The following is a 19,021-nucleotide window of genomic DNA, read 5'->3' on the forward strand; positions in this document are numbered from 1 at the left end:
TGGCTGTTTGTGATTATCCTTTTTCTTCGTTTTACAACTCTGCAGTTTTCATTCTGTATAAATGCCTCATCCAATAATTAGGAAGATCAGAGCTGTGTTGTTTCTTGGATGTAGGTGGGTACATAAGTCCTCTGCTTAACTTTCACCCACTGAAGAGAGGATTAGATAGGTAGGTGAGTTGGATTAATGGTGACAGGGTAGGTGGATGGGTGAAAATGTCCTTTGCCATTTTCCTTTTGCCCAGAGCATTCTATTCCATTAGCAGCTTTCACAAAGACATTCCATATTCCTATTCCCTTCCACAGTAGCATGCATAGAGACGAATGGACATTATATGTATTTAATCTGCTATGGCCTGTCATCACATTGCCCCATAGTACTAATAGTCACAACTTCATTAAGGGGAAGTTTTCAAGCTTTTTTTTATCGGTAACATGGAAAGGATCTAGAATTTAGGATATGCAAATATTTATTTACTTCTCTTTCATATTAATAATACTTTTATATCAAGAACTATTTTATAAGAAAATTTTTATAAGCCAGGCATAGTGATCAATGCTATCAACCAACCTACATGGGAGACTGAGTCAGGAAGAACACTTGAGCCAAGTTCAAAACCCACCTAGACAAAACAGAGCAAACCCATCTCTACAGATGTGAGGGAATGTTGTACATGTAATTCAAGGGATTTTTCCAAATCTCTCTGGGGTGAGAAATATTATTTATTCCACTGAACAATTGAGATTCAGAGGTGAAGAAGCACGGCTCAAGGGCTAGGATGAAAGTGGCAGAGATGGGAAAGGATGCTTAGTTCTGTATCAGCTCTGTTTTCATGTATCATGTACTCTTCTTCTTTACTGGCTCCTAAGATGTGTGCCTGATCATCCTCAGTGATGGCAGCCAACAGTGAGCTTCAGCTATATTCGATCTGAAGGGTTTAAAACCATGGTTTCTTTTATAATGTTTCCTTCTGCTTCTTACACCTTTAATGGCCTTAATCTTAGAAAAGATTTATACTATATGACCAAATTCTCTGAAGTTACTCATTTCAGAAACATGATACACATATAGTTCTCGATGTATTTATTAGTTTATTGATTCTGGGGGTGGGAGAACACCAAGCAGAAATGATTCTGTTACAGAATTCACTGAGTGTTGATTTGTCTTGGGATGAGATTGCCGTTTTGAAAGATTTTATTATCAAATATTATTTTCTCATCAGTGTAAATTCATCCCATTATTGTTTCTACTACATATTGTAGGCTCCTGGAAAGAAATTCCTTCATTTCCCTTTGAATTCAGGCAGATTTTTAGCTATAGCTCACTTCTAAATTATTGTTCATTGTTTGGGACCAGGAACTAACTATATCTGAATACACTCTTTCCTAAACATTAAATAATAAATACACAAAATTTCTCTTTGTCTTCTCTTAGTTTGTATCTTATCAAGAAATTTTTTCTTCACAGTAACCCTGTTTTTCTCCTTTGATTTAAGAGTCTTCATGTGAAGTATCTACTGTTAGCTCTGCCTTATGCCAATCAAATGTTCTGTGCCACCGTACCCAGCTTTTGAATTAGTACTGGGGATTGAACTCTAGTCCTCATGTGTTTACAGCAAGCCCTGACCAACAAACCATCTTCTCAGCCTGTGTTTTGTTCTGTTTTGTGGCCATCTTCTGTCCCTAGGGTTTCTGATGACAATCAGTAGTTTATTAAGTGTTCCTTGCTCATGCTAAGCTGCTTCTCTCTGTCACCAGACAGATATTGATTCACTTAATAGTGACTCACAGGACCTTTCAAGTCTGCTTACCTGACTCCATCCCACTTAATGTCAGTTGTGCTGTCTTCAGGTTTACCAGTTGTTTGTCGTGACTACTCCTCTCTGCCATTGACCCTCACACACTCTCTGTTGAACTTCTTGCTTCATGTGTTGTACTGTATCAGCTCCAGAATATTTGTTTTACAATCTCTGTTTTGATACCATCTTGTTCATATGTTGTTTTCTTAATAGCGGCCAGTTCATGGTCATATTTCCTTTGCTTTTGAACTTGTTACAGATCATGTTTTTACATTTTTAATCTGGTAAATGTAGTGGTAAGTCTTCCACCAAGGTGTCCTCTGTGATTTCATTTTGCTTCTTCACTGAAGAGACTGTTTCTCTTGTTCTCTGTGTGCCCTGTGCTTTTGTTGCTGCCATTCTTGTTTACAAAGCAAACATTTCAGTTTTACCTCTAGTAATGGTGGTAACCGATTCTCGTCTTCTCCAGGGTTTGTTGCTTTTTTGATTATTTGTAATAGTCTATTTAGTAATTTTCTTAAGTGTTTTTACAGTGTTCTTGTCATGTAAAGTCACTGATCGTTGTTTCTTCATTATATATATATATGTATATGTATATATACATATACATATATATATATGTTTGGTAGAGATTTTCTTGAATATCAAGGGTTAAAATAAACAGAAATGTAAATAAAACCCAACTACCAACAACCAAATTTTCTGCCTTTCAGCCTGCCACTGTGCTAAGGCACTTTTGAACATTTGTGCTGAGTTGGGAAACAGCCATAGGTGAAACCTGAGTGTGAGAAAGCTAGCTAAGTATGGGCCAGCAAGCAGAGTCCTGTAGGTGGAGTTTTCCTGTCCCAGCAGCCACTTCCAAATTACCACACAGAGGCTTATATTAATTTGAAATGCTCAGCCAATAATAGATCAGGCTTGTTACTAGCTAACTCTTTCATTTGAATTAACCCATATTTCTTATCCATGCTTTGCCAAGTGACTCGTGGCTTGTTACCTCATTTTCTACATGTCCTACTTCCTCCATTTCTGGCTGGCATCTCTTCTGACTCCGCCCTTCCTCATCCCATTATTCTCAGTTTGACTTTCCTGCCTGACTTTATCCTGTTCAGCTGTTGGCCAGTCAGCTTGTTTATTAAAGCAATCATAGAGACATATATTCATACAGTATACAGAAGGACTATTCCACAGCAGAATCCTCCATGGCTTCTCCTTTAGTTCCAGCTTGAACTCCTGTCCTGACTTCCTTCATTGATGCACTGTTACCTGTAAGCTGAAATAAGTCCTTTTCTTCCCAAGTTGTTTTGGGTCAGTGTTTTCTCAGGAAGAAACTCAACTAGAACAACTATCAAGTTTGTTTGTTTGTTTGTTTGTTTGTTTGTTTGTCTTTTTGTATGTTAATCTTCCTGACACTTTGCTGAACTACTTAGCAACTCTAAGATTTTTTTTCTCCTAAAGCCTTTGGGGTCTCTTGCTTATAGAATCATCCCATCTGCAAATAGGGCTGCTTTTATCTCCTCCTTCTCTTGTTATGTCCTTTTACTTCCCACATCTTCTTGTCCTAGCTAGTATTCAGTATTATGTTTGATAAAAGTGGAGAAAGTAGAAAGTCTTACTTTGTTTCTGACTTTGTTGGATATGATTTAAATTTTTCCAACTTTAATATAATGTTATATAGAGGTTTGTTGGATATAGCCTTTATATAACTGAGGTATGTTGCTTTCATTCAGAGTTTCTTCAGGACTTTTATCAAGAAGAGGTATTAGATTTTGTCAAAAGTCTTTTCTGAGTGTATCGAGATGACCATGGTATTTCTGTCCTTGAGTCCAATTTATAGCACTTATTGATTTATATGTTGAATTATTCCTACATCTCTATAATAGAGCCAACTTTATTAGAATAATGAATACTGATCTTCTGGGTGTGTTCTTGAATTTGATTTACACATATTTTGTTGAGAATATTTGCATGTGTATTCATTGGAGAAATTGCTTTGTAATTTTCTCTTTCTGTTGCATCTGTGTCTGGTTTTGGTAAAAGGGTAATATTAGCTTCATAAAGAGCTTGGACATGCTCCTCCCTTTCCTGTTTTATGAAATAGTTTAAGAAACATTAGTATTCTTTTAAGGTCTAGCAAAATTCACCAGTGAATCCATCTGGGCCTGGACTTTTTTAGGTGAGAGAGTTTTAATTACTGCTTCAATTTCATTGAATTATCTCATCTTGGTTTAATTTTGGTAGGCTATATGCATCAATTCATCATTTTTTTTTAGATCTTTCCAATTTAGTTGAGTATGTCTTTTTAAAATAAGACCTAATGATTTTCTGTATTTCATTGGTATATGCTTCAATGGTCCCCTTTTTATTCATTAATTTTATTAATTTATCTTTTCTTTCATTTGGTTACTTGGCTAAGGGTTTCTCAAAGAACCAACCATTTTGTTGATTTTCTGTGTGGTTTTGTTGTTGTTGTTTGTTTTTCATTTCTTGAATGTTGGTCTTGGTCTTAATGATTTCTTTCTGTGAATTGTGAACTTTCTGTGATTTGGGGTTTGGCTTGTTTTTTTTTTTTTCTGAGGCCTTTACATGTACCATTAACTATTGTTAAGACTGATTTTATTTCTAATGTCTCTAAAATAGCAGGGCACAAAATATTGAATACAAGAATACTGAAATAATTGGTTGTATTCTATCCAATTACAATGGGATAAGACTATAAATCAGCAGCAAGAGAAACCTGAGAGTGTACACAGACTCCTGAAGATAACAACCTGAGATTGTACACAGACTCCTGAAGATAACAGTGGACAACTGAAAAAGTGGATCACTGAAAAAAAAATCAAGAGAGAAATACATTAATTTTACAAAATTTTACAAAAACATTAGTTTTATAATGTGTAATCTACAGTGTTTGGATGAGTGCTCTATAAATATCTGTTAAGTCCATTTGGTCTGATATCATTTAATTCAGTTATTTCTCTGTTTATTTTCTGTCAGAATGACCTGTCAGTAAGAGTGTAGTATCCTGAGTTTTAAATATAAAAAGAACCCCTTTATGGAAATTAGACAAAAAATTTAATATCGTGTAATGATTGAAGCAGTAGTTTTCCATTTATGTCATTTACACAATAAATAATAATATGATTATACTAAGTTAGTTATTGTTGGATTATTTGGACTTGTCACAGCTCAGTGTTAGGACATCAGGTAAGAACAAAGTATATTGAGGTATTTTCCATACAGTGTAACAGATGCTATGCAGGAGCCAGATGTAAATTTAACAATACCAAGCTCTCTCAAAGATAACAGTAAACTGGGACTGGAGAAATGGCTCAGCAGTCTAGAGTGTGTACTGCTCTTACAGAGGACCCAAGTTCCGTTCTCAGCACCTACATAAGACAGTTACAAATGCCTGTAGCTCCAGGGTGATATGACACCCTCTTTCTGGCCTCCATGGGTACATGCATTTACATGCACATACACACAGACACATACACATAATTTTTAAAATTTTAAACATTTTTTAAAAAGTAAACATGGTTTGTCAAATTTTCAAGGTAGCCAAACTATAGAATATACTGTAAAGCACATGCTCTATGTATTTATATAAAGATATGCAGGAAGCTAACACATTGACTGACCCTGTAGAAGACAATAGATAAGAGCAGGAGGAGGTGCCTTCCAATACTTACTACCCCTTGAATGGCTTTAAAATACTGGAAGTGATCTTAAAAAAAAACATACTTTTTATTAAGGTCCGGCTCCATTGGCTAGAACTTCATCCCATGCAGTCTAACTTCTTTTCTTTTTCAAATGAAATCTGAGGTGCTTTAAGCTTGTTTTAGTCATATACTTCTCTTCATGTATCTCTATACAATGAAGGCTATATCTGTATTGATAATCTGTTGATTTCCAGCCAACCGTAAATACTACATTGAGCCCAAGTGAAATGACAGAGTAACTCATAGCAAGTAATTTAGTGGTTAAAGGAGCTCAAAAGATGCCCCAAATTTAGAGGTTAAATTACTACTCCAGTTGCAGAAGGCTTTAGCTCTAGTCCCTCAAGCTTTCTAAACCTCAGACAGTGGGATCTGCATGTATGAGGGAGCATCAAAAGAGGTGCTTTCAGGGCCTTTGGTGTATCTGTCTCAGAAGGTATATAGTAGCACTCTTGCCAAAAATCCAGTCAGATGTAAAGAAGCCGTGCCAGGCAGCCTGGTGTTCACACTCTCTGAAGTTCACACTCAAGAACTATGTGATCAAATTCTTTTTTTCAAAATGTCTCTAAATGTTTTAATTAGTTAACAGTTATGTTTTGGACCACATTCATAGCTATCCAGTGTACATGGGAGTTGCACATAGCAGTGAGTGTGTTCCCTTCATTTATGTCTTTATTGATGAAAATATATGGATGCTTTGAGAAGCCAAAGAACAGAAAACTCTGTAACTCATGAGTTGAAGTTCATGCTGGCTAAAAGGCACTTAAAGCTACATATACATCCTCCGTATTTAAAATTGGCTGTATAATAAAGTTACTGTGTGCATACATGTGTTTCTTGTGTCTCAATATAGATAATTATATAACAGAATCAAAAACTACCTCTTAAAAGTTGGTTATGTTTGGAGGTAAAAGCACTTACCCAATATGTGTAAGCACCTGAGTTCAGTCCCCAAACCAAAATAATAATTAATAGTAATAATTCTAAATATGTTTTAAAATGATTTTAAATCGGGATTAACCTCAATAATTATATATAATAACATCTAACCACAAAGAATTTTGCAATTTAAAACAAGTAAGATACAGTCTAGATAATAAGTGACAAGGACCAGAGTGTTGTTTTTTAATGGTTCCCCTTCATTATAAAGCCATGTGTCAAGTTGTTGGTTTTGTCTGGATTGGGGGAATCATTTAACAAATAGGAGCTTTAACTATCACACATGAAGACCTTATTCTGGACTGTTAATGGACTCCTGAAGTTCCTTTTGACAGATGGAGATGGACACATGGATCACCTGCTACCAGGCTGTGAAGATAAAGACTGTCAGAAGAGTGCCATATACTTAATGAGATCCGGAACAGGGCAGGTATGTCAGCTTTGGGGATGCTATAAACGATGTTTATACGCTTGAAAAATCTTGAACGTTAGAAAATACGTCTAAAGAAGCAGAACAGAATAAAATCCAAAATTACATTATAGAATTCTTTGCTTTACCTAAGTAAAATACATTTAAATCTTTTCGTTCTTTCACTGGGGTAGAAAATGCTGCTGTGTTGACTTTTGGTGAGGAAACGCCGTTCTAGATCCTATAGTTAAATTAAATGTAGCATTTTAGATGCCAGCAATATAGAAAGCACATTATAATAAAAACTTACAAGGAAGATAATTCCGTTTTTGTTTCCATGTGCAGATCCATTCCATTTCTCATGCTGACTTTTTGCCCATTGCCTCATAGTTTAGAATCATGAGAGTCACAGTGGAAGATTGATACGGAAATAATAGGTCCCGACACTTTTAGAGTTAGGCAGCTTCATTTTCTTGGGGGACTAACTAATAAATCATAGATATCATGCTGACTTTTATAGCCCTTTTGTGTAGGAAACATCACATTTTATATTCAGCAACTTAATAAAACACATCTTTATATATTCAGCATTTTAAAAATCATTGAATTATTTTATTATCTTTGACTGTATTTGGATAGTTGTGAATCATTTAAAGTACTAGCTCAAGAAACTTCCCATCACTGGTTTATAGGTATAAAAATATACATCATTGGTTCATAGGTATAAAAATATACAATAAAAACCCTTGAAAATTATATAGTTAGTTGGGAACAGTGGCACATACTTTTAATCCCAGCAATTAGGTAGCAGAGACAAGCAGATCTCTGAGTTTGAGGCCAGCCTGGTCTACAGAGTGAGTTCCAGTATAGCCAGGGCTATACAAAGAAAACCTATCTTGAAAAATGGAGGAGAAAAAGAGGAAGAAAGAAAATTATATAGTTACCTATATAAGACAAACATCACAGTTCTTTGATGGGTGTTATAGATGCCAAATTGAGTGAAAAGTGTTTTAATACAGTTATCTTAATAGAAACACTTTATCTACCATGTATTTACCCTTCATTCATAAACCATAGACTGCTTCAGAAATTTGGGGGGTGGGGTTTGGTTCTGATTTATTGTTGGGTTTTGTTGTTGCTTATTTAATTTTTGGTTTTGTTTTGGGTTTTGTTTTTGTTTTGTTTTGTTTTGTTTTTTGAGACAGGGTATCCCTGTGTTGCTCTGGCTGTCCTGAAACTCACTATGTAGAACAGGCTGACCGTGAACTCATGGAGATCCAGTTGCCTCTGCCTCCTGAGCACTAGGATTAAAGGCATACAACCCCACACTGGTCCCTGCTTCAGAAATTTGTAACAATTTAAAAGAAATTTCTAGCTTTTTTGCAAAATGTAACAGTTTTGTTTTTTTCAAAATCAGGTGAAATTACTTAAATGTTTATCTTTTAAAGTTTACAAAATATAAAGTAATGCTTTTTCCTTAAATGAATGTATCCAATGTCTTTATCATTAAGGGTCTTCCCTCTTCCCATGGCAAATTACACTTTCTTAGGAAAACTTATTAAATGTTGGTGATAGTTTTTTTTGTTTGTTTGTTTGTTTTTTGTTTTTGTTTTTGCTACACCATACTTTTTTAAAGAAGCAGTTTTTAATATAGTTTAGTTTGCAACAATAAAAATTGATCAGCTGCTTGTGAGGGGAAAAATGCCTGTGTAGGCATGTTTGGCCACCTGCCATGTGAAGTCAGTTGTACCTGCTTCCACTTACGACATGTCCAGGTTCAGTGACTCTAAAGGGAACATGTGCACATCTGTAATGGTAGTGCCATGATTTCTACTCTTCAGATCTCAGTGTTATATTAATTTATCAAAGGTTGAAAAGAGCTGTGCAGTCAGAAGAGGAGAGAGAAAGCTCACTTAAAAGGCAACCTGTTCTTTTCATTGTGGTCCTATAGAAATAAGAAGCATTACGAAACCTTTGTTTCTAGCTCTTTGGTTGTCATAGCTCATCCTCCTTGTCTGTGCAGTGCCTGTCAGGTGAGGATGGAGCTTTTCATTCCCAAGGTTGAATGCATGTTATGAGGGACCTGTGGCTCTGTGTGCTGTTCAAGCAAAGATGCTCATGACAAAGCCTATGGAAGACCAGTTCTCCAGTGTCTTACGCGTACATCAAAGGACCACAGTAAATTGTAATAGCCTATCCTTGTGTAAAGATGAAGAAGTAAAATGATGGCTGTCTTCAGCATTTTAATAAATCATTCCTTTTGCAAATAATGACTGTTTCCTAAAGTGATTGTGATTAATCTTTTTCCTCTTTATCCTTAGTGGGTACCTGTGCTTCAGGATTTTAGCAACAAGGGTACACTCTGGGGCTTTGTGCCATTTTCACATGAAGAACAACCAACATCAATCCCAATTCCACTCACCCTTCATGTTGGAGACTACAACATGGATGGTTACCCAGATGCTCTGGCCATATTAAAGAATACATCTGGAAGGTATGGACAGTAAGTTGCATGACAGACACTTGTAAAATATCTTTACCACAGGAACTTGTGACTGACAGCACTTAATCTGGTACAGTCTCTCCAAGGAGGATTTGATGGGCTCAGCTCATGGTTCCTTGTGTGAGCCATGAACTCATCCCATGACTTAGAAAAAAATTCCTTTTACAGATTCATTTTACTATAAAGAAAAAAATGAACATTCACTATAAAATGAAAAGTTATTTTTCATTCAGCAAAACTTGATCTTTGAAAGTTCAAGTTTTGTTTTTTCTTTTTTTTTTTCTTCTAAAGATGAATGACAGTACATTTTGAGACTGAAGATTGGTGGTTAAGAACTGATGCTAGACTTCAGTTTCAGCCCAGCACTGTCTATATGACCTTGGACAGATCACCTAAACTCATGAAATATGAAATGAGAGTAATAATTATACCTCTGGCATAAGTGAGGTAAAAATAAATGGACAAGCCATTTAGAAAGATACTCTGTACATATCAATGCTACTTAAGTAAATATTACCTTATTATTACTTGTTTTCTAAAAGCACCAGAATTCCCAACATGATTATTGATATATATATATATATATATATATATATATATATATATATATATATATATATAAGGTATGTAACTATGTTCATAATATAACCAGTGATTTGGACACTGTGGCAAGTTTTTTCTTTTAAAAAATACTAGAAGATAAGCTGAAATGCATAATTAGCCCAGTATTGCCAGTCTCCAAGAATGTAGCTACCCCTAAGTTCCTCTTGTTTCATTCATCTTACAACTAGTTGTATTCCTTGAGAGGTAATCTTTCCTGTACTACTTACCCACAGTTCATCTAAACATTATTTCATTGTTTACCTTAAAACACCATGAGTGAGTACCTCTAAAATACTTTTAGAAAAATTGTAAGTAATCTGAACTTAAATTCATCTAAGACCCTTAATTTGAAGTTAGTTTTACAGAACCTTTTTCAGGCACAGTCTTCATGCTGTGTTAATGTTTGTGTGCTCTCTATTCTATGTGTGTGGACAAATGAACCATGAGCATCACTCTTTTTTAATAATACAGTGGCTGGCAACGTGCTACCTTGAAGGTGTTGCTACAAGATCACAGATTCCAGGACAGCCTGGACTGTGTAGCAAGACCTGTCCTTTTTGAAGAGAAGAACAAAAAAATAAAGTCTCATAAAAACGAAGGAACATAAAATTGCTTTATTATGGGGCATCAGCTGTAGTCACAAAAATAATACAACTTAAATTCTTTAAGCCTGATTTCTTATCCTTAGAAGATCATCCAAATAATTTATATTTTTCCTTTAAAAGTTATTTGTCAATTTTTCTCTTTTAAGCTTTCAAATATTTAACCTGAATTCTTTAACTTTTGGCTTGTAATGATGATATCCACAACTAATCAAATGACACACACTGAATTTACAGTTAAAAAAAAAAAAAAAACTCCTAATTTCCAAAGCAAGCATAGTAACCCAAATAACTCAGAGTTTCTGTTTAAAGAAAACTTTTGCTTTATTTTTTCTATGGATACGGGAAATGTACAAGCTTCCTAACTGCAATGATTACACAATAAGTATCTCATGCATATACCTACTGGGAATGTTTGCTGGTTGTTTGACAAAATTAATTGTGCTTTGCTATGTCACATACCATGTTAGTTCCAACTGTTCAAATGTTATTAAAAAGAATAGCCTATTTTTAATATCATAGCCTACATTATTGGTTCTTTGTTACAGTGATCATATTTTTGAAGCATGCAACAAAAAGTTATTTTTAAGGAACTATTGAAATCACAACCTGAGTCAAGAATTTTGACATACTCCTAGTTCTCTATCCATGAGTCACTCCTAATGATGGCATTTCACTTACTGACTGATTTTCCCACTTTGTTTCTACAATTATTTACACATAATTTCAAGATTTGATAGTTTCTTGGGTTAGTATTATAAATTGTCTTTCATTCTTTCTTAAATTTATGTATTTTTTTTAGAAAAGGAGGACTAGAGAGATGGCTGAGCAGCTAAGAGCACTTGCTGTTCTTACAGAGAACCTGGTTTGGTTCTGGAGACCCACATGGTGGCTCATAACTACCTATAACTCTGATTCCAAGGAATCAATGCTCTCTTCTGGCCTCCATGGGCACTAGGCATGTGATGCATATATATATACATGCAGGCAAAATACTCATACACATACAATAAAATAAATCTTAAAAAAAAAGTTTGTCATTTTTCTGGGTGGATTCTCAAGTAGCTCCCTAGAAAAATCTCCATTCTCTGAGATTTTCCCAGTCTTAAAAGTCATTTTATTTTCCTTAAAGTTAATTTACCATTAAATCTTAACACTTACTTTTTCTGCTATAAAACGTTATGTAATCTATTACTCTGGTGCAGATCACCTGTGCTCTTCTGTTTAAGATCCTGGACTGGTGCTTCACCCAAGTGTTGTCAAGGTTATTGTGGTGGGTCCAATTACATCTCAATGTAAATATCCTTTTTTTAATGTCTTCTGGTTAATTTTTCTTTAAGCTTTCATTAGAAGGGCTTCTTGATCTAGTCTCTTTTTTCTGCCCCTACCCTTTGACATTGTTTGCCCTTTTTCTTTTTCACTGTGTTCTAGAAAAGTCTTTGCTCAACTGAGTAACTGTTTTGTTACAAAAGTAAATAAGACCTAACTGAGATTTATTCTCTTGTATCTATTGAACAAAACCTTCTGATGTGTCAGTGTCTTACCCTCCTTCCACCTTTCCTGCCCTCCTCCCCCTCCTCCTCCCAAGCCTGCCCCGCCCCTCTCTTTTTTGATCTGTGCTGAGGATCAACCCTACAAAATCACTCTACTACTAAATTTCATTCCCAATTCATAGCATCACTTCTTAACCAAGTACTCTTGATTTGTTGCATTCTATCAAGCTTGAACTTAATAAAATAGGGGCAGCAGTTAGTGTGGTTTTGTGTGCCTCAGTGGACCTGTGATGGTTAGTTTTTAAAATGTCGACTCCCACAATCTAACGTCTTCTGAAAAGAGGCCCTCAGTCGAGGAATTATCTAGGTCAAGTTGGGCTGTGGGCACATCTTGTGGGAGATTGATCAGGAGGACTGTGCCATTCCCTGGGTAGAGGACCCCTGCCTATATGAGAGTGAGAACAGTGAGGCGAAAGAAAGCAGACAGCATGGATGTATGTGTTTCTCTCTGCTCTTCTGGGATGTGGGGTCACTAATGGCTTGAGTTCTGCCTTAACTCCCCATAATGATGGACTATCGCCTGGAGTTATAAACCCAGTAAACCCTTTGCTTGCCTAAGTTACCTTTTGTTAGGGGATTTTATCACAGCAACAAAAGTGAAACCAGAACTGGGCCAAACATTTTAACTTTTTAATAGATTTTTTTATACAATATATTCTGATTACAGTTCCCCTCCCCCAACTCCTCGCAGAGTTCCATTTCCCCACCCACCCAAATCCACATTCTTTTCTCCCTCTCTCATTAGAATATTCATAGGGATCTAAAATATCAATGGTGATAAAATCAAAAAACAAACCAAAAAAGGACAAAACCAACAAACAGGAAAAAAGAAAGCCAAAGAAAAAAAAGCACAAGAAACACATACAGAAGTTGAGACACACTCATTCACATTACACACACCAAAAAAAAAAAACCCAAAAAATATAAAAACAAAATTGGAAACCATAAATATAAGCAAAAGATTTGTGAAGTAAGGTAGGAGAGAGAGAGAGAAGAGAGGAGAGGAGAGATCGGGGGGGGAGGGAAGGGGGAAAAGGGGGAAGGAAAGATGCCCAGATAAAGCACTGTGAGACTTTAAAAAAAAAAAAAACCTCCAAAAATACCTTGAGTTCATTTTGTGTTTACCATCTACTGATGGATATGGCCTGCACTTAGGTCTAGTTTGTGTACCCACTGAGACTCTATGGAGAAAACTAACTGTTCTTTTGTGAGCTGTTATCAGTTAGAGATAGCATCTAGGCTAGGGATGGGTGCTCGTGTCCTCTTCCTCTCTCAAGATGAACCCTATCTGTCTTAGAGCTGTGCAGGCCCTGGGCATGCTGCCATAGTCTCTGCGAGTTCATGTGTGTGTCAGTCCTGCTGTGTCTAGAAGCTCTTGTTTCCTTGGTGTCCTCCATCCACACTGGCCCCTACAATCTTCTAGGCCTAAACCTTTGAATAACAGTGTATACTTGGTAAACATTCACTAAAGGCAAACTATATAAAATTTAAAGATAATAGAAAAAGCATAGATGTTGAAAGCCAGCCACATTATTTGTGGAAAATTTTAACACCTCTCAGCCATAGCCTTATAACCACAACAGGTACAGCAGGGGTAATATTTTGTACCTCATAAGATTGTAAGGATCAAACTAAACAAGGTATCCTCGTTCTGTACCCAGCAAATAGTACATAAGCAGTCTACTGAGTGATGTGCTACTCAGCACATAGTCTCAGAACCCATGGGAAAGTGCCTGCCTATCTGACAGCAGGAATGTACTAGCACTGTCTGGGATATCTAGTCCAGTGATATACTTCCCCTCTGCACCTAGTCAGTGCAGGATCTTAAACCCTCTGGGACTGTGAAGAGCCACCCAAGTATAAACTGACCACATGACTGCCCCATGGTGTAGTTAGGGGGAAGGGTTTTTTTTGCTTTTTTGTTTTTTTGTTTTTTTGTTTTTTGAGCCAGGGTTTCTCTGTGTACCTTTGCGCCTTTCCTGGAACTCACTTGGTAGTCCAGGCTGGCCTCGAACTCACAGAGATCTGCCTGGCTCTGCCTCCCGAGTGCTAGGACTAAAGACGTGCGCCACCACCTCCCGGCCAAGCCACCCAAGTAAAGAGCCCCTGCAGAATAGCTAAAGCCTCTGTTAAGACTTTACTATAGTCAGAATGCTCCCTCTAACTACCCTGATTCCTTGCCTTCCTCAAAGACAGTGGTCCATCTCTGCCCTCCTCCCTTGGAAGCCAAGCATGCAGCAATCACTAAGTTAGTACTAGCCTCCCTGAGCACTGTTCTAAATGTGTAAGATGCACACTCAAGTGGCATGATATGGTTAACTTCCTCCTCTAACCAGCACTGTGGAGGCAGTGACCTGGAAAGACTCGAGACAAACTGACGTGTAAATAGGATCTAGAGGAATTAGAAATAACTTACTGAATATGGTGGCACATTTCTTCATCTTACTAGTATTTGGGAGACAGAGGGTCAGGAGATCAAGGTCATGCTCAGCTACATAGCATATTTGAGACCCTGTCTCGAAAGGAAAAGATATAACTTACCTTTGAATACAAAATATGGCTGTACTACAGAGGGAGAACAGCATTTACCAAGGCCCAGACAGATTGAATGGACATAAAGAAAATTATAAGAAGTAGTATGTATGACAGGTCCAAAATTCGGCAAAATGTTGCCAATTTTTTTATGTTCTTTTCTAATATGAGAGTGATAATACTTGACCTTTCAGATTACTTTTAACTTTGGTTCTAAGTAAGCTCCTGTCACATATAGTTTTGACAATTTTCAATAATTTCACTTCTCCAGGATAAATACTTCACTGAAAAATTTTTAAAATATACATATGATTCAAGAAAATCTTAGAATCTTGGGTGTCCATCTCCAGATTTAAGAATACTTCAGTGAAATCACCTTTCCCATCAATTGAGGAATACTTCACTTGAGGGTATTTTGTATATTGATGAGGTATTAAAATCACTATGTAGTTTCAGAAACAATTATCCTTCCATGAATTATGTCAAGCACGTGGTGTTTTCAAAAATGTATCAAAAATAGCATGCTCATTCCTCTCTTGAGTCTCTAGGGAGCAGAGTTGTCCTGAAGTTGGCTCTGGGGAAGGCAAGCATAGTTGACTTAGGAATTAATATGACAGGTAGTTGAAGAATTCACTGAAATACTTACTGGGACATTGGCTACTTTTATGGCACTATTATTACGGGAATATTTCTCTGTTTAAGCAATGGCTATACTCTAGACAAATTTCTAAATGGTCTTATTAAATAAACACAGAGCCAGAAATTTGGGTTAAAGCCTTAGAGAGATCAGAGAAAGCCACCAGCCAACCTTACCTCACCAGCTCTGCAGCTTCCAAATGCCCCTTACTTCCTGTCTACCCACGCCTTTATTGCCTTGCTGTTCTGCCCTCTCATTGGCTATCTTAGCCCAGCTACCTCACTTCCTCTTCCTACGCAGCTCTGTCACTTCTGTCTGTCTGTAAAGACCGCCAGGTCTCCATGGTTGGTACTAGAATTAAAGGCGTATGTCATCACACTTGGCTGTGTTCCCTAGTGTGGCTTTGAACACACAGAGATCCTGCCTGCTAAAGGATTAAGGGTGTGTACTACCTGATATTGTTTACTTAAAATGGCTGTCCTTTTCCCCCTGATCTCCTGGCAAGCATTATTTATTAAAGCACAAATAAAATATCACCACATTTCCCCCTTTTTTGATTAATAAAAATTTTAAAAAGTTATAACTAATATAAGAAAAACTATATACAGTAAGTACAATAACTATATATAATATATACAAGCAGTAAATACATCAACAGTGTCTAGTCCATTTGCATTGACAAATTCAGAGAAAATATTCCATTATCTATTTTGCTGAGTTCAAAATGTACCTAATTCACTTTCTATCCTATCTTGTATTACCAACAGGAAACTACTTTATAATGTCTTTCAAACTTAAACACTTTACACCTCCTTAGTGAGTTTCTTTTTTGAATTTCTTAACAAGGAAAATTGTTACTACAACTATCTAATCTTCAACTCCCTTAGAGACCCAAGAAGGAAATAATATTACCTAGTAAAACAGGAAGTGCAAACAATCAACTTCCAGAAAAATGTGAGTTGACAGAAACAGCCAGCTGCCTGGAATATCACCACACTGCACTACACTAGACATTGCAACTGCAAGTGACATCAGAGAAGCTGAATGTTATCTGTCTGTATTAAGGCATTTTTGAGTGTGAAGAAAGTATTTTCTAAGGTTTCTATGTAATAACACACTATCTGCTTAGGTAAGCTACATATATCATAACTTAAAAGAATATATAGTGTTCTCTATACTGTGATTTTTTTAATAATTTTCATCTACTTTATTAATGTTTTCTAATATTGTCTGACACATTTTTGATGTAAATACACATCCCATAAAATGTAGGCATTGAAAATGTATAATTTAATGGTCTTTTTTACAGTTACAGTTTTACATTGTCTTATTTAGGGTTTCTATTGCTGTGAAGAGACAGCATGACCACAGCAACTCTTATAAAAGAAAACATTTAATTGAGGTGGCGACTCATTTACAGTTCAGAGGTTCAATCCATTATCATCATGGCAGGGAGCATGGCGGCATGCAGGCAGACATGGTACTGGCTACATCTTGATCAGAAGGCAACAAAAATTGGACTCAGACACTGGATGGTATCTTGAGCATAAGAAACCTCAAAGCCCGCCCCCACAGTGACACACTTCCTCCAACAAGGCCACACCTACTCCAACAAAGCCACACATCCTAATAGTGCCAATCTCTATGAGTTTATGGTGGCCAATTACATTCAAACTACTACACCTGGCCAAGCTTTCCCTGATCATAGGGAATCACTGTGTAACTTTTTTCTTTATATCTATTTATGTAACTTATTACATTTATTGACTTGCATATGTAGAACCATCCCTGCATTTCAAGGGTAAAGGCAAATTGATTGTGATGGATAATCTTTTTTGTATATGTCTGTATTCAGTTTGCAAGTGTTTCTTTGAGCATTTTGAAATCTATGTTCATCAGGGAAATTGGCCTATAGTTTTCTTTTTATTGTTGTGTCTTTACCTTGTTTGGGTATTAAAGTGATACTCCTTTTATGGAGTTTGAGATTGTTCTTTCTGTTTCTATTTTTTTTAATAGTTTAAGGAAGATTGGCTGAAGCTCTTTGGTCGAATTATGCTATGAATCCATCTAACTCTGGACTTTTCGTGGTTGGAAAGGTTTTTATTACTCTTTCAATCTCTTCATTTGGTATAGGTCTGTTTGTGTTATTCATCTCTTATTAGTTTAATTTTGGTGGTTTGGCTGAATCTAGAACTTTGTTCATTTCTTTTAGGTTTTCCAAATTAATAGAGTACAGATAGTATTGCCTTAAAATTTTTTTTTTAATGTTTGTTGTAAAGTTTTTCCTATTGGTTTCCAGTCTTGTTAGTTTGAATCATATCTTTCTTTCTTTGCTTAGGTAGTCCAAAGGTCTGTGAGTCTTGTTCAAAAAACCGGGTCTTGGAGTTGTTGTTCATTGTATTGTTTTCTTAGTTTCTGTTTCATTAATTTCTGCTCTGATTGTTATTATTATTGGATTTGAATTTAGTTTGTTCTAGTTTTTCAGTTGTTTGAGTTGTAGTCATTAAGTAATTTATTTGTGCTCTTTCTGATTTTTTTTAATCTAGGCACTTAAAACTATAAGTTTCTCCCAAAGGACTGCTTTCAATGTGTTCCAGAGTTTTTACTGTGTTGTGTTTTCATTTTGATTTAGTTCAGGAAATTTTTTTTAATTTCTTTTGTGATTTCTTCATTGGCCCATTGGTAGTAAGATGTTCAATCCACATGAATTTGTGTTTTTACTAGTCATTTGTTTGCTATTGGTTTTAAGTTTTACTGTTTTATGATCAAGTAGGATACTCAAGAGTTACTTGAATCTTTCTGAGTTTGTAAAGTTTTGTTTTGTGTCCCAGTGTGGGGTCTGTTTTAGTGAGGCTTCAATATGATGCTTTGGTGTTTAGGTGGAATATCTTGTTGATACCTAAGTCCATCTGATGTATGATGTCATTTAATTCTGGTGTTTTTCTGCTTTTTGTGGGATGGGGAGCAGATGACCTGTGTATTGGAGAAAGTATGGTACTGAAATCACCTACTATTATTGGGTTGTTGTTAATCTGTCTTTAATTCCAGTAGTACATTTTTTACGAAATTTGGCACTGGTGAGTTTGGTGAATTTATATTTAGGATAGTTACATCTTGTTCCCCTGATTAGAATGAAGTGTACCCCTTCTCTCTTCTGATTAGTTTTCGTTTAAGTCTGTTTTGTCAGACATTAAAATAGTGACACCTGCTTGTTTCTTGATCTCATTTGATTGAAGCACTCTTGTCCATCTCTAAGGCAGTGCCTATCTTTAAAGCAAGATGCCTTTCTTGTAGACAACAGTTAGCCTGTTTCTTTTGATTGGAGAGTTGAAGCTGTTAATAATTCAAGTTATTATTGAAACGTGTACTGATTACAGTCATTATATTGTTGAGTTTTTGTGTTCTTTGTGTTTAGTAATTATGGCTTCATATTTCTTTCCACAGTCTTGGCTGTGCTCATTCCTCTCTTCAGCCAGAAATGTTGCTTCCTGTATTCTCTTTGGGTTTGGTTTGTTGAGTATAAGTTTTCTAGGATGTTTATATTGTGGAAAGTTTTCTTTCTCCTTCAACTAAAGCATGTAATTTTTCCTGGGTATATTATTTTAATTGATTGTCATAGTCTTTTTAGACTTGGAATCCATTGCTCCAGCATCTTCTGGCTTTCAAAGTTTCCATTGAGAAATCAGCTGTTATTCTAATGGGTTTTCCTTTGTATGTGACTTCTGT

The 19,021-nt window shown here is 36.0% G+C and overlaps 1 protein-coding gene across 1 annotated transcript in view; it reads left to right on the forward strand.

The window, feature by feature from the left end:
* The window catches only part of Itfg1 (integrin alpha FG-GAP repeat containing 1), a 148,561-nt gene that overhangs the window by 89,479 nt on the left and 40,061 nt on the right, over positions 1–19,021 (forward strand). The window contains exons 9-10 of the mRNA XM_052729033.1: positions 6,792–6,886; positions 9,187–9,359. Of these exons, the coding sequence (XP_052584993.1) occupies positions 6,792–6,886; positions 9,187–9,359 (268 nt within the window). The remainder of the gene's footprint in view (positions 1–6,791; positions 6,887–9,186; positions 9,360–19,021) is intronic.

The sequence above is a fragment of the Peromyscus californicus genome, unplaced genomic scaffold, assembly GCF_007827085.1.
Source record: "Peromyscus californicus insignis strain IS unplaced genomic scaffold, ASM782708v3 Scaffold_8__1_contigs__length_139910024, whole genome shotgun sequence".
Lineage (NCBI taxonomy): Eukaryota > Metazoa > Chordata > Mammalia > Rodentia > Cricetidae > Peromyscus > Peromyscus californicus.